At 46.7% G+C, this 25,169-nt stretch overlaps 1 protein-coding gene across 3 annotated transcripts in view; it reads left to right on the top strand.

Annotated features, from left to right (window-relative positions):
• The first annotated feature begins 333 nt into the window (after positions 1 to 333).
• Positions 334 to 25,169, top strand: part of epx (eosinophil peroxidase) — a 36,175-nt gene continuing 11,339 nt past the window's right edge. For all 3 annotated transcript variants that reach the window (XM_071405216.1, XM_071405215.1, XM_071405213.1), the window contains exons 1-9: positions 334 to 475; positions 926 to 1,101; positions 3,203 to 3,335; positions 5,630 to 5,759; positions 6,778 to 6,984; positions 11,602 to 12,013; positions 19,848 to 20,008; positions 22,452 to 22,710; positions 23,592 to 23,762. In XM_071405216.1, coding sequence (XP_071261317.1) covers positions 1,062 to 1,101; positions 3,203 to 3,335; positions 5,630 to 5,759; positions 6,778 to 6,984; positions 11,602 to 12,013; positions 19,848 to 20,008; positions 22,452 to 22,710; positions 23,592 to 23,762 — 1,513 coding nt within the window. In that variant the 5' untranslated portion in view covers positions 334 to 475; positions 926 to 1,061. The remainder of the gene's footprint in view (positions 476 to 925; positions 1,102 to 3,202; positions 3,336 to 5,629; positions 5,760 to 6,777; positions 6,985 to 11,601; positions 12,014 to 19,847; positions 20,009 to 22,451; positions 22,711 to 23,591; positions 23,763 to 25,169) is intronic.

The raw sequence follows: 25,169 nt of genomic DNA, 5'->3' as shown, positions 1-25,169 counted from the left end.
TGCCACACATGTCAATGCGTGACTCCAAATGTGTACTTTGCGCGCATAAAAAAGGTCGGGTAGAAACCTGGTTAGAGAGAGTTTTCTGGAACATTTTGTATCTTAAAATGTATATGCAATCACTATACTATAAGTGTGGCGATGTGGTTATTAAGGTAATTACACATGCGCGCCGCCAGGTGGTGCAGCACTTTGAGTACCTATTGGTAGCATTGTTAGAGTATTGGAACGTGCCACGACACACGTTGAGTGCAGCTGATTGCCTGTTACGCAACGCTCTGGGTTAGTAATAAACTCATCTGTTTATAAAGGGCTACTACTCCTTGACTCATTCCAAGGCATAAAGAGTTCCATGGGTTATTCATTGTATTGTATCATCTCCAGGGGTTCCCTATCTGCGCTCTACGTTGGTAGAGGAGGCTCTGAAAAGGGCTTTAGAACGTACCAATGCTGCTTACGCCCACACCAAGGAGAGGTGAGCCAATAGAAGAAGATTATATGCTATTTACCAATTAGGGTCTGCCTGTCTGTTCGTCTGCTTGCCTGTCTGTTCATCTGCCTGCCTGTCTGTTCATCTGTCTGCCTGTCTGTTCATCGGCCTGTATGTCTGTTCATCGGCCTGCCTGTCTGTTCATCGGCCTGCCTGTCTGTTCATCTGCCTGCCTGTCTGTTCATCGGCCTGCCTGCCTGTCTGTTCATCTGTCTGTTCATCTGTCTGCCTGCCTGTCTGTTCATCTGTCTGTCTGTTCATCTGTCTGCCTGCCTGTCTGTTCATCTGTCTGCCTCTCTGTTCATCGGCCTGCCTGTCTGTTCATCTGTCTGCCTGTCTGTTCATCTGCCTGCCTGTCTGTTCGTCTGCTTGCCTGTCTGTTCATCTGCCTGCCTGTCTGTCTGATAATATGGGTACTATCCTCTGTCCTTCCAGAGTGAAGACATCCCTGTCGGAGGGTGCTCTGAGACCCAGCGACCTCCTAGCCCAGTTCAAACAGATCGGACCCCAGACCAGGAGGCACATCAGCGCCGCTGAGCTGTTGGACAATACAGTGGAACTGATCAGAGAGATGGTCTACACCAGTACCATGGCCCAGTCCAGTCTACCTGGTACTGTCAAACCCATGTCCCAGTCCAGTCTACCTGGTACTGTCTAACCCATGTCCCAGTCCAGCCTATCTGGTACTGTCTAACCCATGTCCCAGTCCAGCCTACCTGGTACTGCCTAACCCTAACCCATGTCCCAGTTCAGTCTACCTGGTACTGTCTAACCCATGTCCCAGTCCAGTCTACCTGGTACTGTCTAACCCATGTCCCAGTCCAGTCTACCTGGTACTGTCTAACCCTAACCCATTGTCCAGTCCAGTCTAAATGGTACTGCCTAACCCTAACCCATGTCCCAGTCCAGTCTACCTGGTACTGTCTAACCCTAACCCATTGTCCAGTCCAGTCTACCTGGTACTGTCTAACCCTAACCCATGTCCCAGTCCAGCCTACCTGGTACTGTTTAACCTTAACCCATGTCCCAGTCCAGCCTACCTGGTACTGTTTAACCTTAACCCATGTCCCAGTCCAGCCTACCTGGTACTGTTTAACCTTAACCCATGTCCCAGTCCAGTCTACCTGGTACTGTCTAACCCTAACCCATGTCCCAGTCCAGTCTACCTGGTACTGTCTAACCCTAACCCATGGTCCAGTCCAGTCTACCTGGTACTGAACTATCATATTACACATATACTACATAGCCGACCTGATCCGAGCTGTGTTGGCCTTGTTACCATAGTTGCTGGAACTATGTCAGAAAACACAGTATGGTTTGAGTCAGCGGTACAGTTTGGGTTGTGTGTCAATCTCCCCCAACAGACCTGTTGAGTGAGGATCTGCAGGTTCTCCTACAGGCTTCAAGCTGTTCCCCAACAGACCTGTTGAGTGAGGATCTGCAGGTTCTCCTACAGGCTTCAAGCTGTTCCCCAACAGACCTGTTGAGTAAGGACATGCAGATTCTCCCGCAGGCTTCAAGCTGTTCCCCAACAGACCTGTTGAGTGAGGACATGCAGGTTCTCCTACAGGCTTCAAGCTGTTCCCCAACAGACCTGTTGAGTAAGGACATGCAGATTCTCCCGCAGGCTTCAAGCTGTTCCCCAACAGACCTGTTGAGTGAGGACATGCAGGTTCTCCCGCAGGCTTCAAGCTGTTCCCCAACAGACCTGTTGAGTGAGGACATGCAGATTCTCCCGCAGGCTTCAAGCTGTTCCCCAACAGACCTGTTGAGTGAGGACATGCAGGTTCTCCTACAGGCTTCAAGCTGTTCCCCAACAGACCTGTTGAGTGAGGACATGCAGATTCTCCTGCAGGCTTCAAGCTGTTCCCCAACAGACCTGTTGAGTGAGGACATGCAGGTTCTCCTACAGGCTTCAAGCTGTTCCCCAACAGACCTGTTGAGTGAGGACATGCAGGTTCTCCTACAGGCTTCAAGCTGTTCCCCAACAGACCTGTTGAGTGAGGACATGCAGGTTCTCCCGCAGGCTTCAAGCTGTTCCTCTGAGATGCAGAGACCTCTCCGTAACAATGCGTTCACACTATACAACGGCATCGCGCAGTGAAACATCGGAAGCCATTCACTTTCAATGGAAGTAAAGCGAGAGAAGCGGAGTGGGCGGGTGAACCGTTGAGCGATGCGAGCAATGGCATGGGCGCAGGAGCTGTACAGGGCGGGACTAAAGTTGGGGAAAGCTGAACTTTATGAAAATCCTCTGCAATAACGCAAAGCGAGGGACCAATCGAAGCTCGCCATAGCTTCCAACCCCTACTGGATTGGCTGTCAATGGCTGTTGATACGTAGCACTACCTAGTTCGCTTGTTAGCTTATTAGCACCCACATGAGGGAGGGTGGGTGGGGGCAGCAGGGTAGCCTAGTGGTTAGAGCGTTGGGTTAGTAGCCGAAAGGTTGCAAGTTCGAATCCCCGAGCTGACAAGGCACAAATCTGTCGTTCTGCCCCTGAACAAGGCAGTTAACCCACTTTTCCTAGGCCGTCTTTGAAAATAAGAATTTGTTCTTAACTGACTTGCCTAGTTAAATAAAGGTAAAATTTAAATATTTATAAAATGAGGGCGAGGCTAGTTTGGCTAGGAGAGGCCACTTGTGTAGTGTGAACGCTCTCTAAGACTGTCTGTCTGTCTCTCCGCCCTCCCTCCCTCCGTCCCCCAACAGACCTGTTGAGTGAGGAGGAAATGCAGGTTCTACTGCAGGCTACAGGCTGTTCCTCTGAGATGCAGAGACCCCTCTGTAAGACTGGCTGTCTGTCTGAACGCTACCGCTCATTCACCGGGAAGTGCAACAACAGGTCTGTCTGTCTTGTCTTGTCTGTCTTGTCTGTCTGTCTGTCTGTCTGTCTGTCTGTCTGTCTGTCTGTCTTGTCTGTCGTACCCCTGCACGTTGACTCGGTGCCGGTACTCCTCGTATGTAGCCTCATTATTACCTCGTACCCCTGCACTCCTCGTATGTAGCCTCATTATTACCTCGTACCCCTGCACTCCTCGTATGTAGCCTCATTATTACCTCGTACCCCTGCACTCCTCGTATGTAGCCTCATTATTACCTCGTACCCCTGCACTCCTCGTATGTAGCCTCATTATTACCTCGTACCCCTGCACTCCTTGTACAGTGGGGAGAACAAGTATTTGATACACTGCCGATTTTGCAGGTTTTCCTACTTACAAAGCATGTAGAGGTCTGTCATTTTTATCATAGGTACACTTCAACTGTGAGAGACGGAATCTAAAACAAAAATCCAGAAAATCACATTGTATGATTTTTAAATAATTAATTTGCATTTTATTGCATGACATAAGTATTTGATCACCTACCAACCAGTAAGAATTCCGGCTCTCACAGACCTGTTAGTTTTTCTTTAAGAAGCCCTCCTGTTCTCCACTCATTACCTGTATTAACTGCACCTGTTTGAACTCGTTACCTGTATAAAAGACACCTGTCCACACACTCAATCAAACAGATTCCAACCTCTCCACAATGGCCAAGACCAGAGACCTGTGTAAGGACATCAGGGATAAAATTGTAGACCTGCACAAGGCTGGGATGGGCTACAGGACAATAGGCAAGCAGCTTGGTGAGAAGGAAACAACTGTTGGCGCAATTATTAGAAAATGGAAGAAGTTCAAGATGACGGTCAATCACCCTCGGTCTGGGGCTCCATGCAAGATTTCACCTCGTGGGGCATCAATGATCATGAGGAAGGTGAGGGATCAGCCCAGAACTACACGGCAGGACCTGGTCAATGACCTGAAGAGAGCTGGGACCACAGTCTCAAAGAAAACCATTAGTAACACACTACGCCGTCATGGATTAAAATCCTGCAGCGCACGCAAGGTCCCCCTGCTTAAGCCAGTGCATGTCCAGGCCCGTCTGAAGTTTGCCAATGACCATCTGGATGATCCAGAGGAGGAATGGGAGAAGGTCATGTGGTCTGATGAGACAAAAATAGAGCTTTTTGGTCTAACTCCACTCGCCGTGTTTGGAGGAAGAAGAAGTATGAGTACAACCCCAAGAACACCATCCCAACCGTGAAGCATGGAGGTGGAAACATCATTCTTTGGGGATGCTTTTCTGCAAAGGGGACAGGACGACTGCACCGTATTGAGGGGAGGATGGATGGGGCCATGTATCGCGAGATCTTGGCCAACAACCTCCTTCCCTCAGTAAGAGCATTGAAGATGGGTCGTGGCTGGGTCTTCCAGCATGACAACGACACGAAGCACACAGCCATGGCAACTAAGGAGTGGCTCCGTAAGAAGCATCTCAAGGTCCTGGAGTGGCCTAGCCAGTCTCCAGACCTGAACCCAATAGAAAATCTTTGGAGGGAGCTGAAAGTCCGTATTTCCCAGCGACAGCCCCGAAACCTGAAGGATCTGGAGAAGATCTGTAGGGAGGAGTGGGCCAAAATCCCTGCTGCAGTGTGTGCAAACCTAGTCAAGAACTACAGGAAACGTATGATCTCTGTAATTGCAAACAAAGGTTTCTGTACCAAATATTAAGTTCTGCTTTTCTGATGTATCAAATACTTATGTCATGCAATAAAATGCAAATTAATTACTTAAAAATCATACAATGTGATTTTCTGGATTTTTGTTTTAGATTCCGTCTCTCATAGTTGAAGTGTACCTATGATAAAAATTACAGACCTCTACATGCTTTGTAAGTAGGAAAACCTGCAAAATCGGCAGTGTATCAAATACTTGTTCTCCCCACTGTATGTAGCCTCATTATTGTTATTTTATTGTTATTATTTCCTTATTTTTGTTTCAAATGTTGTATATATTTTTTTAAATGTACTTTTTAACTCTGCATTGTTGGAAAGGGCTCGTAAGTATTTCACTGTAAAGTCTACACCTGTTGTATTCGGTGCATGTGACAAATACAATTAGATTTGATCTCGTGGCTGTCTATCCATCTCTCTGCCTGTCTGTCTGTCTCTTTTTCTCTCGCTCTGTCTGCCTGTCTGCCTGACAACGTCCAGCCAGTAGGGTTCAGATTGAAACTATAGTGTACAAATGAAATGAGTGTTTGATTTGACATGACTTGTAGTTTGTGTATGTCACCCACGTTGTCAACCCTCTCCAGACAGCACCCTAAGTGGGGTGCAGCCAATACCCCGTACTCCCGCTGGCTCCCCCCAGAGTACGAGGACGTCAGAGGGGTCCCTAGGGGCTGGGACCCAGAACACACCTACTATAACTACACCCTGCCCCCGGTAAGAGTCCTATCCTATCTACTACACCCTGCCCCAGGTAAGAGTCCTATAACTACACCCTGCCCCCGGCAAGAGTCCTATCCTATCTACTACACCCTGCCCCAGGTAAGAGTCCTATAACTACACCCTGCCCCCGGCAAGAGTCCTATCCTATCTACTACACCCTGCCCCAGGTAAGAGTCCTATAACTACACCCTGCCCCCGGCAAGAGTCCTATCCTATCTACTACACCCTGCCCCAGGTAAGAGTCCTATAACTACACCCTGCCCCCGGCAAGAGTCCTATCCTATCTACTACACCCTGCCCCCAGTAAGAGTCCTATCCTATCTACTACACCCTGGCCCCTAGTAAGAGTCCTATCCTATCTACTACACCCTGCCCCTAGTAAGAGTCCTATCCTATCTACTACACCCTGGCCCAGGTAAGAGTCCTATCCTATCTACTACACCCTGCCCCCAGTAAGAGTCCTATCCTATCTACTACACCCTGGCCCCTAGTAAGAGTCCTATCCTATCTACTACACCCTGCCCCTAGTAAGAGTCCTATCCTATCTACTACACCCTGCCCCAGGTAAGAGTCCTATCCTATCTACTACACCCTGCGCCAGCTAAGTCCTATCCTATCTACTACACCCTTTCCCAGGTAAGAGTCATATCCTATCTACTACACCCTTTCCCAGGTAAGTGTCCTATCCTATCTACTACACCCTGCCCCCGGTAAGAGTCCTATAACTACACCCTGCCCCCGGTAAGAGTCCTATCTAATCTACTACACACTGCACCAGGTAAGAGTCCTATCTAATCTACTACACCCTGCACTGGTAAGAGTCTTATCCTATCTCTGGCTACATTATCCCTATATAGTGCACTGCTGTTGACCTGAGCCATCATAAGCGTCTGTTCAACACGGAATGTTTCCTCTGTCATTTTACTCTACGTCAGGTCAGCTGTAAAACCAAACTCACTGTAGTAACCTCACCCTTCTCACGCTCTCCTCCTCTCCTCCCACCTCCCTCCAGGTGCGCCTGGTATCCCAGGACGTTCTCTACACCCACAATGAGAACATCTCTCTGGACTCATCTCTGTCCCACCTGCTGGTGGAGTGGGGTCAGTGGATCGACCATGACTTCGCTCTGACCCCTCAGAGTCCCAGCACAGCTGCCTTCAGGACCGGGGCCGACTGCACCCGCACATGCAGCCGGGACACTCCCTGCTTCCCTATACAGGTGAGGTACTCCCTGCTTCCCTATACAGGTGAGGTACTCCCCGCTTCCCTATACAGGTGAGGTACTCCCTGCTTCCCTATACAGGTGAGGCACTCCCTGCTTCCCTATACAGGTGAGGCACTCCCTGCTTCCCCATAGAGCTACAGGTCAAATCAAATCAATCACAATTTATTGAAAGTGTAGTTAAGGTCTTAGCATTGAAACATAGAAGTCCAGAACAGAGCAACAGAGAACATAGAAGTCCAGAACAGAGCAACAGAGAACATAGAAGTCCAGAACAGAGCAACAGAGAACATAGAAGTCCAGAACAGAGCAACAGAGAACATAGAAGTCCAGAACAGAGCAACAGAGAACATAGAAGTCCAGAACAGAGCAACAGAGAACATAGAAGTCCAGAACAGAGCAACAGAGAACATAGAAGTCCAGAACAGAGCAACAGAGAACATAGAAGTCCAGAACAGAGCAACAGAGAACATAGAAGTCCAGAACAGAGCAACAGAGAAACAGTGAAGTCCAGAACAGAGCAACAGAGAAACAGTGAAGTCCAGAACAGAGAAACAGAGAAACAGTGAAGTCCAGAACAGAGAAACAGTGAAGTCCAGAACAGAGAAACAGAGACGTCCAGAACAGAAAAACAGTGAAGTCCAGAACAGAGAAACAGAGAAGTCCAGAACAGAGAAACAGAGACGTCCAGAACAGAGAAACAGTTAGTCCAGAACAGAAAAACAGTGAAGTCCAGAACAGAGCAAGAGAGAAACAGAGACGTCCAGAACAGAGAAACAGTGAAGTCCAGAACAGAGAAACAGAGAAGTCCAGAACAGAGCAAGAGAGAAACAGAGAAGTCCATAACAGAGAAACAGAGCAACAGGATACAGACTGACAGTACATTGACAAAAGCCATGAAGCAGGTGCACCTCTCCCTTACTACGGAAAGTGCTTTGAAAGTGCTTTGGAAAAGCCAAGCACTATATAAATGCAATTTATTTTCTTATTACATCTTCCCTGGCCACAACAATCCCTGCTTCCCTTTACAGGTGAGGTACACCTGCCCTGCCTTGTCATGTGACCCAGCTGGTTCTGTTTCTGCTCCTTTCTTCTTTCTCCCACTTGTCTGTTTTTACTATGTTTCATTCTATCCATCTTCTCTCATCACTGCAGTCCATATTTCTTTGATTTCCCCTGCTAAAGCTTACTACCTTCCCCTCCTAACACTAACCCACCTTCCCCTCCTAACGCTAACCCGCCTTCCCCTCCTAACGCTAACCCACCTTCCCCTCCTAACGCTAACCCACCTTCCCCTCCTAACGCTAACCCACCTTCCCCTCCTAACGCTAACCCACCTTCCCCTCCTAACGCTAACCCACCTTCCCCTCCCAACGCTAACCCGCCTTCCTCTCCTAACACTAACTCACCTTCCCCTCCTAACGCTAACCCACCTTCCCCTCCCAACGCTAACCCGCCTTCCTCTCCTAACACTAACTCACCTTCCCCTCCTAAAACTAACTCACCTTCCCCTCCCAACGCTAACCCGCCTTCCTCTCCTAACGCTAACCCGCCTTCCTCTCCTAACACTAACTCACCTTCCCCTCCTAACGCTAACCCACCTTCCCCTCCTAACGCTAACCCGCCTTCCTCTCCTAACGCTAACCCACCTTCCCCTCCTAACGCTAACCCAACTTCCCCTCCTAACGCTAACCCACCTTCCCCTCCTAACGCTAACCCAACTTCCCCTCCTAACGCTAACCCACCTTCCCCTCCTAACGCTAACCCACCTTCCCCTCCTAACGCTAACCCACCTTCCCCTCCTAACGCTAACCCACCTTCCCCTCCCAACGCTAACCCACCTTCCCCTCCTAACGCTAACCCACCTTCCCCTCCTAACGCTAACCCACCTTCCCCTCCTAACGCTAACCCACCTTCCCCTCCTAACGCTAACCCACCTTCCCCTCCTAACGCTAACCCACCTTCCCCTCCCAACGCTAACCCACCTTCCCCTCCTAACGCTAACCCACCTTCCCCTCCTAACGCTAACCCACCTATCCACTTTGTTTTTCTTAGATTTTGAAATTATCTTTATTGGCACTCTGCTTTACTAGCAGGCTTTACTTTTAATTCTGTAACAATGATTCCGTTTCATGGAGCGGTCTGCAATTGCTACATCCATTTTTCAAACTTAGAAATTAATGATATGTACCCATTGATTGTTGAATAATATAACTTAGAAATATAAATGCCTCATGAGTTTAGTTCAACTGTCACACTCCATCAGAACCCAGAATATATAGCTTGTTTTTCTTCAATGTTTGTAAACAAAGTAGATGTAAGGGTGTGTACGTTATTTAGAAACTGTTCATCGTCCTATAGCGGGCAAGGGGCAGGGCTGTGGGCCAGAAGGTTGTGGGTTCGCAGACCACCATGGACAAGAGGCAGGGCTGTGGGCCAGATGGTTGTGGGTTCGCAGACCACCATGGACAAGAGGCAGGGCTGTGGGCCAGAAGGTTGTGGGTTCTCAGACCACCATGGACAAGGGGCAGGGCCGTGGGCCAGAAGGTTGTGGGTTCTCAGACCACCATGGACAAGGGGCAGGGCTGTGGGCCAGAAGGTTGTGGGTTCTCAGACCACCATGGACAAGGGGCAGGGCTGTGGGCCAGAAGACTGTGGGTTCTCAGACCACCATGGACAAGGGGCAGGGCTGTGGGCCAGAAGGTTGTGGGTTCTCAGACCACCATGGACAAGGGGCAGGGCCGTGGGCCAGAAGGTTGTGGGTTCTCAGACCACCATGGACAAGGGGCAGGGCTGTGGGCCAGGAGGTTGTGGGTTCTCAGACCACCATGGACAAGGGGCAGGGCTGTGGGCCAGAAGGTTGTGGGTTCTCAGACCACCATGGACAAGGGGCAGGGCCGTGGGCCAGAAGGTTGTGGGTTCTCAGACCACCATGGACAAGGGGCAGGGCTGTGGGCCAGGAGGTTGTGGGTTCTCAGACCACCATGGACAAGGGGCAGGGCTGTGGGCCAGGAGGTTGTGGGTTTGCAGACCACCATGGACAAGGGGCAGGGCTGTGGGCCAGAAGGTTGTGGGTTCTCAGACCACCATGGACAAGGGGCAGGGCTGTGGGCCAGAAGGTTGTGGGTTCTCAGACCACCATGGACAAGGGGCAGGGCTGTGGGCCAGGAGGTTGTGGGTTCTCAGACCACCATGGACAAGGGGCAGGGCTGTGGGCCAGGAGGTTGTGGGTTTGCAGACCACCATGGACAAGGGGCAGGGCTGTGGGCCAGAAGGTTGTGGGTTCTCAGACCACCATGGACAAGGGGCAGGGCCGTGGGCCAGAAGGTTGTGGGTTCTCAGACCACCATGGACAAGGGGCAGGGCTGTGGGCCAGATGGTTGTGGGTTCTCAGACCACCATGGACAAGGGGCAGGGCTGTGGGCCAGATGGTTGTGGGTTCTCAGACCACCATGGACAAGGGGCAGGGCTGTGGGCCAGAAGGTTGTGGGTTCTCAGACCACCATGGACAAGAGTAGCGGGGAAAGATCTCCTTTATAATACAGGCATTGCATGAATCTACCATTTTGTATTTGCGGGTCTGAGTACAAGTAGCCTTTTATAAACGCATTTCATGCAATTCTACATAAGTTTACACGACTGGAGACCCTAGCAGGATCTTTTTCACTACACTAATTACCAGCTAATAATGGACAGAGACAAAGGCATATGCATTCATCTTCTCATAGGCCTATTTCCCCAATGCCAAATCAGTGTGTCTCGTTTGTAGCGAAACTGTCCCCGTTTTAATTAAATCTGAGACCTCATAATGAATCTAAGCATGGTACTTTTAAAAGTGAGACCTACTTTTTCCAACCTCGACTGAGTAGGCCCTACCTACGTAAAAACAAATGTAAGCTTTACCCTGCTGCTACTCTTCCGCGGCAGCAATACATTGGTTGAATCAATGTTGTTTCCACGTCATTTGAATGAAATTGACGTTGAACCAACGTGGAATAGATGTTGAATTGACATCTGTGCTCAGTAGGTCACAAGTGTTTCACCTAGAAGCTGTCTGGGTTTAAAACATCTTCTATATTACAGAAATGATAGCGACAGATTTAAATGACTTCACAAGTAAAATGGTTGTCTTCTCGACTATAGAAGGTTGTAGCTCAGCCTCCGAATGTCATAGAGACAAACCAATGATATTCTTACATTCGTCGGAGTCACATCTTTCCCGACTTTTTTTTTTTTTTACAGCTTGTTTCTAGTATAAAGCATCACAGACCAAAGTGCTGGAGCTGCCTACCTTCCTTCCCCTCTCCCCAGATCCCGCTGTCAGACCCTCGTACTGGTATACAGAGCTGCTTACCTTCCTTCCCCTCTCCCCAGATCCCGCTGTCAGACCCTCGTACTGGTATACAGAGCTGCTTAACTTCCTTCCCCTCTCCCCAGATCCCGCTATCAGACCCTCGTACTGGTATACAGAGCTGCTTAACTTCCTCCCCAGATCCCACTGTCAGACCCTCGTACTGGTATACAGAGCTGCTTACCTTCCTTCCCCTCTCCCCAGATCCCGCTGTCAGACCCTCGTACTGGTATACAGAGCTGCCTTCCTTCCCCTCTCTCCAGATCCCGTTGTCAGACCCTCGTACTGGTATACAGAGCTGCATGCCTTTCTTCCGCTCGGCGCCCAGCTGTGTCGGGAGCGAAGCCTTCACCGGGGCCACACCCCACCATCACCGGGAGCAACTGAACGCCATCACCTCATTCGTGGACGCCAGTATGGTGTACGGTAGCTCCTCCCCCATGGCTGCGGCCCTGAGGAACCTCTCCTCTCCACTGGGTCTTCTGGCCCTCAATGACCAGGCCTCAGACCAGGGTCTCGCCTACATGCCCTACCTGCCTCGCCTACAGGGACGCCTGGATCCCTGTGGGCCGCGAAGCGGGTCTGGGGCCAACTCCACCGGAGCCACAAGTGCCTCTGACACATCTGCTACTGCGCCAACAGAACAGGAGAATATTACATCCTGTTTCCAAGCAGGTATGTCAATCAAACAAAAACATGTATAAAGACCTTTTTGCAACATCTCTCACAAAGTGCTTTACAGTAACAACCTAGTTATCTGCTGCTATAAACTGTGTGCCTAGATACAGAATGTTTCTATAGCAACGCGCATGCCCCGCCCACCTGAGGGTCTGTCTTTTTCAGCACTATTTCCTGTGTTTGAGGGATGTAAAATCCACTAATCACTTTAAATCTCGCTGGATGGATTGCTTTCATTTTACTCTTCTGACTCTTTCGTACTCTTGCTTGTGCCTGATGTTTTTCCCCCGTTAGCGTTACCACCGCGGGAAATGTTCGCAATGACCTGTCAAACACACCCCGGTAATGGCTGACGTGGGCTCTATGGGATACATTGTCAATCTATAAGAACGTTAAAGTTTAGTCAGAGATTTAACGCACCGTCTCCACACTTATTACATCACAAGAAAGAGTAGAAAGATAACTTTATTTTGATGGGTGTACATTTTTTAAAATTGTAATTTTTTTTATCAGAGGGTGTCCCGCTATTGACACACTTGCTGAATTATGCAACAGAACGTGACAACAACAGTAATTAATGAGGCAGTCTAGACGCTGCTGCTGAGTGCTGGTAGGGTAGACAGAACAAGTGTTTGGTGGTTACACCCATTTATGTTAATTCATTCATCTATATATGCAAATAATCCCGTATGTTTATGCAAATGAGGCACACATCATTTTCTTTGTTTTAACACAAACTATTCAAAAATCCCTGAACTCCATTCATTATAATGTCTAGGCAAGTAAAATGTTTTATGCTTTATAATTCAGTCAATATCTGAATTATATTGTATTTATTAGAATTGTTTTCAAAACCTTTGAACAATTTCTATGTCCTTTGTTAATGTACTGTAGCAGACTTCAGGTTAAACATCCTGTAGGAATGTTCTGGTCAGTTGACTAGTGGTAATGTACTGTAGCAGACTTCAGGTTAAACATCCTGTAGGAATGTTCTGGTCAGTTGACTAGTGGTAATGTACTGTAACAGACCTCAGGTTAAACATCCTGTAGGAATGTTCTGGTCAGTTGACTAGTGGTAATGTACTGTAGCAGACTTCAGGTTAAACATCCTGTAGGAATGTTCTGGTCAGTTGACTAGTGGTAATGTACTGTAGCAGACCTCAGGTTAAACATCCTGTAGGAATGTTCTGGTCAGTTGACTAGTGGTAATGTACTGTAACAGACCTCAGGTTAAACATCCTGTAGGAATGTTCTGGTCAGTTGACTAGTGGTAATGTACTGTAGCAGACCTCAGGTTAAACATCCTGTAGGAATGTTCTGGTCAGTTGACTAGTGGTAATGTACTGTAACAGACCTCAGGTTAAACATCCTGTAGGAATGTTCTGGTCAGTTGACTAGTGGTAATGTACTGTAACAGACCTCAGGTTAAACATCCTGTAGGAATGTTCTGGTCAGTTGACTAGTGGTAATGTACTGTAGCAGACCTCAGGTTAAACATCCTGTAGGAATGTTCTGGTCAGTTGACTAGTGGTAATGTACTGTAGCAGACCTCAGGTTAAACATCCTGTAGGAATGTTCTGGTCAGTTGACTAGTGGTAATGTACTGTAGCAGACTTCAGGTTAAACATCCTGTAGGAATGTTCTGGTCAGTTGACTAGTGGTAATGTACTGTAGCAGACTTCAGGTTAAACATCCTGTAGGAATATGTTCTGGTCAGTTGACTAGTGGTAATGTACTGTAGCAGACTTCAGGTTAAACATCCTGTAGGAATGTTCTGGTCAGTTGACTAGTGGTAATGTACTGTAGCAGACTTCAGGTTAAACATCCTGTAGGAATGTTCTGGTCAGTTGACTAGTGGTAGTGTACTGTAGCAGACCTCAGGTTAAACATCCTGTAGGAATGTTCTGGTCAGTTGACTAGTGGTAATGTACTGTAGCAGACCTCAGGTTAAACATCCTGTAGGAATGTTCTGGTCAGTTGACTAGTGGTAATGTACTGTAACAGACCTCAGGTTAAACATCCTGTAGGAATGTTCTGGTCAGTTGACTAGTGGTAGTGTACTGTAACAGACCTCAGGTTAAACATCCTGTAGGAATGTTCTGGTCAGTTGACTAGTGGTAATGTACTGTAGCAGACTTCAGGTTAAACATCCTGTAGGAATGTTCTGGTCAGTTGACTAGTGGTAATGTACTGTAGCAGACTTCAGGTTAAACATCCTGTAGGAATGTTCTGGTCAGTTGACTAGTGGTAGTGTACTGTAGCAGACCTCAGGTTAAACATCCTGTAGGAATGTTCTGGTCAGTTGACTAGTGGTAATGTACTGTAGCAGACTTCAGGTTAAACATCCTGTAGGAATGTTCTGGTCAGTTGACTAGTGGTAATGTACTGTAGCAGACCTCAGGTTAAACATCCTGTAGGAATGTTCTGGTCAGTTGACTAGTGGTAGTGTACTGTAACAGACCTCAGGTTAAACATCCTGTAGGAATGTTCTGGTCAGTTGACTAGTGGTAATGTACTGTAGCAGACCTCAGGTTAAACATCCTGTAGGAATGTTCTGGTCAGTTGACTAGTGGTAATGTACTGTAACAGACCTCAGGTTAAACATCCTGTAGGAATGTTCTGGTCAGTTGACTAGTGGTAATGTACTGTAGCAGACCTCAGGTTAAACATCCTGTAGGAATGTTCTGGTCAGTTGACTAGTGGTAGTGTACTGTAACAGACCTCAGGTTAAACATCCTGTAGGAATGTTCTGGTCAGTTGACTAGTGGTAATGTACTGTAGCAGACTTCAGGTTAAACATCCTGTAGGAATGTTCTGGTCAGTTGACTAGTGGTAGTGTACTGTAACAGACCTCAGGTTAAACATCCTGTAGGAATGTTCTGGTCAGTTGACTAGTGGTAATGTACTGTAGCAGACTTCAGGTTAAACATCCTGTAGGAATGTTCTGGTCAGTTGACTAGTGGTAATGTACTGTAGCAGACCTCAGGTTAAACATCCTGTAGGAATGTTCTGGTCAGTTGACTAGTGGTAATGTACTGTAGCAGACCTCAGGTTAAACATCCTGTAGGAATGTTCTGGTCAGTTGACTAGTGGTAATGTACTGTAGCAGACCTCAGGTTAAACATCCTGTAGGAATGTTCTGGTCAGTTGACTAGTGGTAATGTACTGTAACAGACCTCAGGTTAAACATCCTGTAGGAATGTTCTGGTCAGTTGACTAGTGGTAGTGTACTGTAACAGACCTCAGGTTAAACATCCTGTAGGAATGTTCTGGTCAGTTGACTAGTGGTAATGTACTGTAACAGACCTCAGGTTAAACATCCTGTAGGAATGTTCTGGTCAGTTGACTAGTGGTAATGTACTGTAACAGACCTCAGGTTAAACATCCTGTAGGAATGTTCTGGTCAGTTGACTAGTGGTAATGTACTGTAGCAGACCTCAGGTTAAACATCCTGTAGGAATGTTCTGGTCAGTTGACTAGTGGTAATGTACTGTAGCAGACCTCAGGTTAAACATCCTGTAGGAATGTTCTGGTCAGTTGACTAGTGGTAATGTACTGTAACAGACCTCAGGTTAAACATCCTGTAGGAATGTTCTGGTCAGTTGACTAGTGGTAGTGTACTGTAACAGACCTCAGGTTAAACATCCTGTAGGAATGTTCTGGTCAGTTGACTAGTGGTAATGTACTGTAACAGACCTCAGGTTAAACATCCTGTAGGAATGTTCTGGTCAGTTGACTAGTGGTAATGTACTGTAACAGACCTCAGGTTAAACATCCTGTAGGAATGTTCTGGTCAGTTGACTAGTGGTAATGTACTGTAGCAGACCTCAGGTTAAACATCCTGTAGGAATGTTCTGGTCAGTTGACTAGTGGTAGTGTACTGTAACAGACCTCAGGTTAAACATCCTGTAGGAATGTTCTGGTCAGTTGACTAGTGGTAATGTACTGTAGCAGACCTCAGGTTAAACATCCTGTAGGAATGTTCTGGTCAGTTGACTAGTGGTAATGTACTGTAGCAGACTTCAGGTTAAACATCCTGTAGGAATGTTCTGGTCAGTTGACTAGTGGTAATGTACTGTAGCAGACCTCAGGTTAAACATCCTGTAGGAATGTTCTGGTCAGTTGACTAGTGGTAGTGTACTGTAACAGACCTCAGGTTAAACATCCTGTAGGAATGTTCTGGTCAGTTGACTAGTGGTAATGTACTGTAGCAGACCTCAGGTTAAACATCCTGTAGGAATGTTCTGGTCAGTTGACTAGTGGTAATGTACTGTAACAGACCTCAGGTTAAACATCCTGTAGGAATGTTCTGGTCAGTTGACTAGTGGTAATGTACTGTAGCAGACCTCAGGTTAAACATCCTGTAGGAATGTTCTGGTCAGTTGACTAGTGGTAGTGTACTGTAACAGACCTCAGGTTAAACATCCTGTAGGAATGTTCTGGTCAGTTGACTAGTGGTAATGTACTGTAGCAGACTTCAGGTTAAACATCCTGTAGGAATGTTCTGGTCAGTTGACTAGTGGTAGTGTACTGTAACAGACCTCAGGTTAAACATCCTGTAGGAATGTTCTGGTCAGTTGACTAGTGGTAATGTACTGTAGCAGACTTCAGGTTAAACATCCTGTAGGAATGTTCTGGTCAGTTGACTAGTGGTAATGTACTGTAGCAGACCTCAGGTTAAACATCCTGTAGGAATGTTCTGGTCAGTTGACTAGTGGTAATGTACTGTAGCAGACCTCAGGTTAAACATCCTGTAGGAATGTTCTGGTCAGTTGACTAGTGGTAATGTACTGTAGCAGACCTCAGGTTAAACATCCTGTAGGAATGTTCTGGTCAGTTGACTAGTGGTAATGTACTGTAACAGACCTCAGGTTAAACATCCTGTAGGAATGTTCTGGTCAGTTGACTAGTGGTAATGTACTGTAGCAGACCTCAGGTTAAACATCCTGTAGGAATGTTCTGGTCAGTTGACTAGTGGTAATGTACTGTAGCAGACCTCAGGTTAAACATCCTGTAGGAATGTTCTGGTCAGTTGACTAGTGGTAATGTACTGTAACAGACCTCAGGTTAAACATCCTGTAGGAATGTTCTGGTCAGTTGACTAGTGGTAGTGTACTGTAACAGACCTCAGGTTAAACATCCTGTAGGAATGTTCTGGTCAGTTGACTAGTGGTAATGTACTGTAACAGACCTCAGGTTAAACATCCTGTAGGAATGTTCTGGTCAGTTGACTAGTGGTAATGTACTGTAACAGACCTCAGGTTAAACATCCTGTAGGAATGTTCTGGTCAGTTGACTAGTGGTAATGTACTGTAGCAGACCTCAGGTTAAACATCCTGTAGGAATGTTCTGGTCAGTTGACTAGTGGTAATGTACTGTAGCAGACCTCAGGTTAAACATCCTGTAGGAATGTTCTGGTCAGTTGACTAGTGGTAATGTACTGTAGCAGACCTCAGGTTAAACATCCTGTAGGAATGTTCTGGTCAGTTGACTAGTGGTAATGTACTGTAGCAGACCTCAGGTTAAACATCCTGTAGGAATGTTCTGGTCAGTTGACTAGTGGTAATGTACTGTAGCAGACCTCAGGTTAAACATCCTGTAGGAATGTTCTGGTCAGTTGACTAGTGGTAGTGTACTGTAACAGACCTCAGGTTAAACATCCTGTAGGAATGTTCTGGTCAGTTGACTAGTGGTAATGTACTGTAGCAGACCTCAGGTTAAACATCCTGTAGGAATGTTCTGGTCAGTTGACTAGTGGTAATGTACTGTAGCAGACCTCAGGTTAAACATCCTGTAGGAATGTTCTGGTTAGTTGACTAGTGGTAATGTACTGTAGCAGACCTCAGGTTAAACATCCTGTAGGAATGTTCTGGTCAGTTGACTAGTGGTAATGTACTGTAGCAGAACTCAGGTTAAACATCCTGTGGGAATGTTCTGGTCAGTTGACTAGTGGTAATGTACTGTAGCAGACTTCAGGTTAAACATCCTGTAGGAATGTTCTGGTCAGTTGACTAGTGGTAATGTACTGTAGCAGACCTCAGGTTAAACATCCTGTAGGAATGTTCTGGTCAGTTGACTAGTGGTAATGTACTGTAGCAGACCTCAGGTTAAACATCCTGTAGGAATGTTCTGGTCAGTTGACTAGTGGTAATGTACTGTAACAGACCTCAGGTTAAACATCCTGTAGGAATGTTCTGGTCAGTTGACTAGTGGTAGTGTACTGTAACAGACCTCAGGTTAAACATCCTGTAGGAATGTTCTGGTCAGTTGACTAGTGGTAATGTACTGTAACAGACCTCAGGTTAAACATCCTGTAGGAATGTTCTGGTCAGTTGACTAGTGGTAATGTACTGTAACAGACCTCAGGTTAAACATCCTGTAGGAATGTTCTGGTCAGTTGACTAGTGGTAATGTACTGTAGCAGACCTCAGGTTAAACATCCTGTAGGAATGTTCTGGTCAGTTGACTAGTGGTAATGTACTGTAGCAGACCTCAGGTTAAACATCCTGTAGGAATGTTCTGGTCAGTTGACTAGTGGTAATGTACTGTAGCAGACTTCAGGTTAAACATCCTGTAGGAATGTTCTGGTCAGTTGACTAGTGGTAATGTACTGTAGCAGACCTCAGGTTAAACATCCTGTAGGAATGTTCTGGTCAGTTGACTAGTGGTAATGTACTGTAGCAGACCTCAGGTTAAACATCCTGTAGGAATGTTCTGGTCAGTTGACTAGTGGTAATGTACTGTAGCAGACCTCAGGTTAAACATCCTGTAGGAATGTTCTGGTCAGTTGACTAGTGGTAATGTACTGTAGCAGACTTCAGGTTAAACATCCTGTAGGAATGTTCTGGTCAGTTGACTAGTGGTAATGTACTGTAGCAGACCTCAGGTTAAACATCCTGTAGGAATGTTCTGGTCAGTTGACTAGTGGTAATGTACTGTAGCAGACCTCAGGTTAAACATCCTGTAGGAATGTTCTGGTCAGTTGACTAGTGGTAATGTACTGTAGCAGACTTCAGGTTAAACATCCTGTAGGAATGTTCTGGTCAGTTGACTAGTGGTAATGTACTGTAGCAGACCTCAGGTTAAACATCCTGTAGGAATGTTCTGGTTAGTTGACTAGTGGTAATGTACTGTAGCAGACCTCAGGTTAAACATCCTGTAGGAATGTTCTGGTCAGTTGACTAGTGGTAATGTACTGTAGCAGACCTCAGGTTAAACATCCTGTAGGAATGTTCTGGTCAGTTGACTAGTGGTAATGTACTGTAGCAGACCTCAGGTTAAACATCCTGTAGGAATGTTCTGGTCAGTTGACTAGTGGTAATGTACTGTAGCAGACCTCAGGTTAAACATCCTGTAGGAATGTTCTGGTCAGTTGACTAGTGGTAATGTACTGTAACAGACCTCAGGTTACAGATTGTGGTCGAAGTTCATCACCAGGGACACTCAGAGTCAATCTTAATGTGAATTATTGTTTATTGTCAGCGCGCTGAAAAGGTTCCAACCAACTCAATGCACCATAGTACACATGTCAATCAGGAGCTCTGCCTGGTCAGACCCAGCAGTTGTCTTATATACGGCTATACACAGATAAGTTATATTTGCTTGATTTAGCATAATTAATGAATCATTACCGTTTTGTTTCATTCATGTGACAGACCAATACTGGTTCATAACATGTGACAGACTAGTAACTCTAGTAACTGTATGTCTCTGGGTCAAACTTCCTGTATTCTGTTGTCTAGGTGACTCACGGGCCAATGAGCACCTTGATAGCTCTTCCTTCTTGTAACTGTATGTCTCTGGGTCAAACTTCCTGTATTCTGTTGTCTAGGTGATTCACGGGCCAATGAGCACCTGGGGATGATAGCACTCCACACGTTGTTCCTGAGGGAACACAACAGATTGGTCAGAGAGCTGCACCTCCTCAACCCTCACTGGAGCCCAGACACCTTGTACCAGGAGGCCAGGAAGATCATGGGGGCTGTCCACCAGGTACACACACTATGGGTTGGTTTCCCAGACAGATGACGCCTCCTCCAGGGTCGGGGTTCTAGGTGCTTCTGTTTCCCAGACAGATGATGCCTCCTCCAGGGTCTGGGTTCTAGGTGCTTTTGTTTCCCAGACAGATGACGCCTCCTCCAGGGTCTGGGTTCTAGGTGCTTTTGTTTCCCAGACAGATGACGCCTCCTCCAGGGTCTGGGTTCTAGGTGCTTCTGTTTTCCAGACAGATGAAGCCTCCTCCAGGGTCGGGGTTCTAGGTGCTTCTGTTTCCCAGACAGATGACGCCTCGTCTGGGTTCTAGGTGCTTCTGTTTCCCAGACAGATGAAGCCTCCTCCAGGGTCTGGGTTCTAGGTGCTTCTGTTTCCCAGACAGATGAAGCCTTGTCTGGGTTCTAGGTGCTTCTGTTTTCCAGACAGATGACGCCTCCTCCAGGGTCTGGACTCTAGGTGCTTCTGTTTCCCAGACAGATTAAGCCTTGTCTGGGTTCTAGGTGCTTCTGTTTCCCAGACAGATGAAGCCTCCTCCAGGGTCTGGGTTCTAGGTGCTTCTGTTTTCCAGACAGATGAAGCCTCCTCCAGGGTCTGGGTTCTAGGTGCTTCTGTTTCCCAGACAGATGAAGCCTCGTCTGGGTTCTAGGTGCTTCTGTTTCCCAGACAGATGAAGCCTCCTCCAGGGTCTGGGTTCTAGGTGCTTCTGTTTCCCAGACAGATGAAGCCTTGTCTGGGTTCTAGGTGCTTCTGTTTTCCAGACAGATGACGCCTCCTCCAGGGTCTGGGTTCTAGGTGCTTCTGTTTCCCAGACAGATGAAGCCTCCTCCAGGGTCTGGGTTCTAGGTGCTTCTGTTTCCCAGACAGATGAAGCCTCCTCCAGGGTCTGGGTTCTAGGTGCTTCTGTTTCCCAGACAGATGAAGCCTCCTCCAGGGTCTGGATTCTAGGTGCTTCTGTTTCCCAGACAGATGACGCCTCCTCCAGGGTCTGGGTTCTAGGTGCTTATGTTTTCCAGACAGATGACGCCTCCTCCAGGGTCTGGGTTCTAGGTGCTTCTGTTTCCCAGACAGATGACGCCTCCTCCAGGGTCTGGGTTCTAGGTGCTTCTGTTTCCCAGACAGATGATGCCTCCTCCAAGGTCTGGGTTCTAGGTGCTTCTGTTTTCCAGACAGATGACGCCTCCTCCAGGGTCTGGGTTCTAGGTGCTTCTGTTTCCCAGACAGATGACGCCTCCTCCAGGGTCTGGGTTCTAGGTGCTTCTGTTTCCAGACAGATGACGCCTTCTCCAGGGTCTGGGTTCTAGGTGCTTCTGTTTCCAGACAGATGACGCCTTCTCCAGGGTCTGGGTTCTAGGTGCTTCTGTTTCCAGACAGATGACGCCTCCTCCAGGGTCTGGGTTCTAGGTGCTTCTGTTTCCAGACAGATGACGCCTCCTCCAGGGTCTGGGGTCTAGGTGATACAGCTCTGTGTCCCCTTCTACTTGCTCTCTGTTTCTTTTGCTTCCTATTGTTTATTAGTTGTATGTACGGGATACACCGGCCAACGAAATGCTTACTTGCAGGTTCCTTCTGGACAATACAACAACAAATAGAAATACAAGATAAGAATACCAACAAAGTAAATGTCTCAGTAGAAAAGAATAATCACTTTAGCATCAGTATAATCCAGGAAGACACAATTTATACTATATTTACATGTGTTTTGGGGAAGGGGCGATTGTGTGAGAATCAGAGCAGGTGGTCAGTCCAGTTCAAGTGTTCAGAAGTCTGATGTCTTGTAGATAGAAACTGTCTCTGAGTCTGTTGGTCTCAGACCTCATCCTCCGGTACCGTCTGACCAACAGTAAGGGAGAGAACAGCTCGTGGCTGAGGAGGGGGGCGGGGGGGGGGGGGGGGGCTGCAGGCCTTCCTCAGGCACTGTTTTGAGTAGATGTCCTGGATGGGTGGGAGCGCGGTCCCAGTGATGTACTGGGCCGTCTTTATCACCCGCTGGAGGGTCTTGCTGTTGTGGACGGAGCAATTCCTGTACCAGGCCGTGATGTAACCGGTCAGGACGCTCTCGATGGTGCAGCCGTAGTATTTGGAGAGGACCAGGAAGTAGAGATGCTGTTGCGCCCTCTTGACAAGAGTCGTGGTTTTGTTGTTCCACGTCATGTCCTCTGTGATGTGGACGCCGAGGAACTTAAAACGTCTGAGTCTTTACTGCAGTCCCGTTGATGTGGATCAGGGCATGTTCCCTCCTCTGTTTCCTGAAGTCAACAATCAACTCCTGGGTTTTGCTGACGTTGAGGGAGAGGTTGTTGTCCTCGCACCACAACGCCAGTTGGTTATCAGGCCTACAAGTGATGATGGAGTCGGTGTCGTGCTTTCTGTTTTCTGTATTGCAGACAGTGACACGGACCTAAAGTAAGAATACTGCCTCACCCCTGATCTCTTCCTCCCTCAGATCCTGACCTGGGAGCACTATTTGCCCAGGGTCCTGGGTGAGACCCCCACCTCCCTCCTGATGCCTCCGTACAAGGGCTACGACCCTGAGATTGACCCCAGCATCGCTAACGTCTTCTCAGCCGCCGCCTTCCGCTTTGCCCACGTCACCGTGCAGCCGATGGTGGCCCGCCTGGGCCCCGGGTACAGCCTCGCCCCACAGCACCCACCTCTGCCCCTGCACCACTCCCTCTTCGCATCCTGGAGGGTCGTACAGGAGGGTGAGAACATTTTATATTAGGGGCCTGGTTTCCCGGACACAGTCCTGGACTAAAAAGTATTCTCAATAGAAAATATCCATTTGAAATAGGTTTTTAGTCCAGCAGTAGGCTTAATCTGGGTCCGGGAAACTGGCCCGAATGTTTTTAGCAGAAGCTCTTGTCTTACCCGGAGAGACTTAAAATCAGTGCATTAAACAAAAGTAAGTAAAACCACCACATACAGTGAGCTCCAAAAGTATTGGGACAGTGAATTTATTTGTTGTTATTTTGTCTCTGTACTCCAGCACTTTGGTATGACATTATACAATGACTATGAGGTTAAAGTGCAGACTGTCAGCTTTAATTTGAGGGCATTTTGATCCAAATAGTGTGAAATTACAACACTTTTTGTACATAGTCTCCCCATTTTAGGGGACCAAAAGTATTGGGCCAAATTCACTTATATGTGCAATCTCTCTTTCCTCTCTCCCTCATCTTTCTCCTCTTTCTCCCCCACCTCTCTCCTCTCTCTCCCCCGCCTCTCTCCAACCTCTCTCTCCCTCACCTTTCTCCTCTCTCTCTCCCACTTATCCTCCCTCTCTCCCACCTCTCGCCTCTCTCCCCACCTCTCATCCACCTCTCTCTCATTTCGCTCATCCACCTCTCTCCTCTCTCTCCCCCACCTCTCTTCTCTCTCCCTCACCTCTTTTCACCTCTCTTCTCTCTCTCCCTCACCTCTTTTCACCTCTCTTCTCTCTCTCCCACCTCTCTCCCACCTCTCTCCTCTCTCTCCTCTCTCCCTCACCTCTCTCCCACCTCTCTCCTCTCTCTCTCCCACCTCTCCTCTCTCTCACCCACCTCTCTCCCACCTCTCTCCGCCACCTCTCCCCCACCTCTCTCAGGTGGTATAGACCCCGTGCTGCGTGGCCTCCTCCTATCCCCAGCCAAGCTCCAGATGCCAGGCCAGATGATGGTTGAGGAGCTAACTGAGAGACTGTTCCAGGCCCAGGGTGGGATGCCACTAGACCTGGGTGCCCTCAACCTGCAGCGGGGCCGAGACCACGGCCTGCCTGGTAATATTAGTACTATATTACTATACTATATTACTATACTATATTACTATACTATATTATATACACCATGACCTGCCTGGTAATATTAATACTATATTACTATACTATACTATATTATATAGACCATGGCCTGCCTGGTAATATTAGTACTATATTACTATATTACTATACTATATTATATAGACCATGACCTGCCTGGTAATATTAATACTATATTACTATACTATACTATATTATATAGACCATGGCCTGCATGGTAATATTAGTACTATATTACTGTACTATATTACTATACTATATTATATACACCATGACCTGCCTGGTAATATTAATACTATATTACTATACTATACTATATTATATAGACCATGGCCTGCCTGGTAATATTAGTACTATATTACTATATTACTATACTATATTATATAGACCATGACCTGCCTGGTAATATTGGTACTATATTACTGTACTATATTACTATACTATATTATATACACCATGACCTGCCTGGTAATATTAATACTATATTACTATACTATACTATATTATATAGACCATGGCCTGCCTGGTAATATTAGTACTATATTACTATATTACTATACTATATTATATAGACCATGACCTGCCTGGTAATATTAATACTATATTACTATACTATACTATATTATATAGACCATGGCCTGCATGGTAATATTAGTACTATATTACTATACTATATTATATAGACCACGGCCTGCCTGGTAATATTAGTACTATATTATATAGACCATGGCCTGCCTGGTAATATTAGTACTATATTACTATACTATATTATATAGACCATGGCCTGCCTAGTAATATTAATACTATATTACTATACTATATTATATAGACCACGGCCTGCCTGGTAATATTAGTACTATATTATATAGACCATGGCCTGCCTAGTAATATTAATACTATATTACTATACTATATTATATAGACCACGGCCTGCCTGGTAATATTAGTACTATATTATATAGACCATGGCCTGCCTGGTAATATTAGTACTATATTATATAGACCATGGCCTGCCTGGTAATATTAATACTATATTACTATACTGTATTATATAGACCACGGCCTGCCTGGTAATATTAGTACTATATTATATAGACCATGGCCTGCCTGGTAATATTAATACTATATTACTATATTATATAGACCATGGCCTGCCTGGTAATATTAATACTATATTACTATACTATATTACTATACTATATTATATAGACCATGGCCTGCATGGTAATATTAATACTATATTACTATACTATATTATATAGACCATGGCCTGCCTGGTAATATTAGTACTATATTACTATACTATATTATATAGACCACGGCCTGCCTGGTAATATTAGTACTATATTATATAGACCATGGCCTGCC

The sequence above is a fragment of the Salvelinus alpinus genome, chromosome 6, assembly GCF_045679555.1.
Source record: "Salvelinus alpinus chromosome 6, SLU_Salpinus.1, whole genome shotgun sequence".
In the NCBI taxonomy this organism is placed as follows: domain Eukaryota; kingdom Metazoa; phylum Chordata; class Actinopteri; order Salmoniformes; family Salmonidae; genus Salvelinus; species Salvelinus alpinus.
The sequence above is the reverse complement of the archived record's forward strand: the minus strand, read 5'-3'. Positions and strand labels throughout refer to the sequence as shown.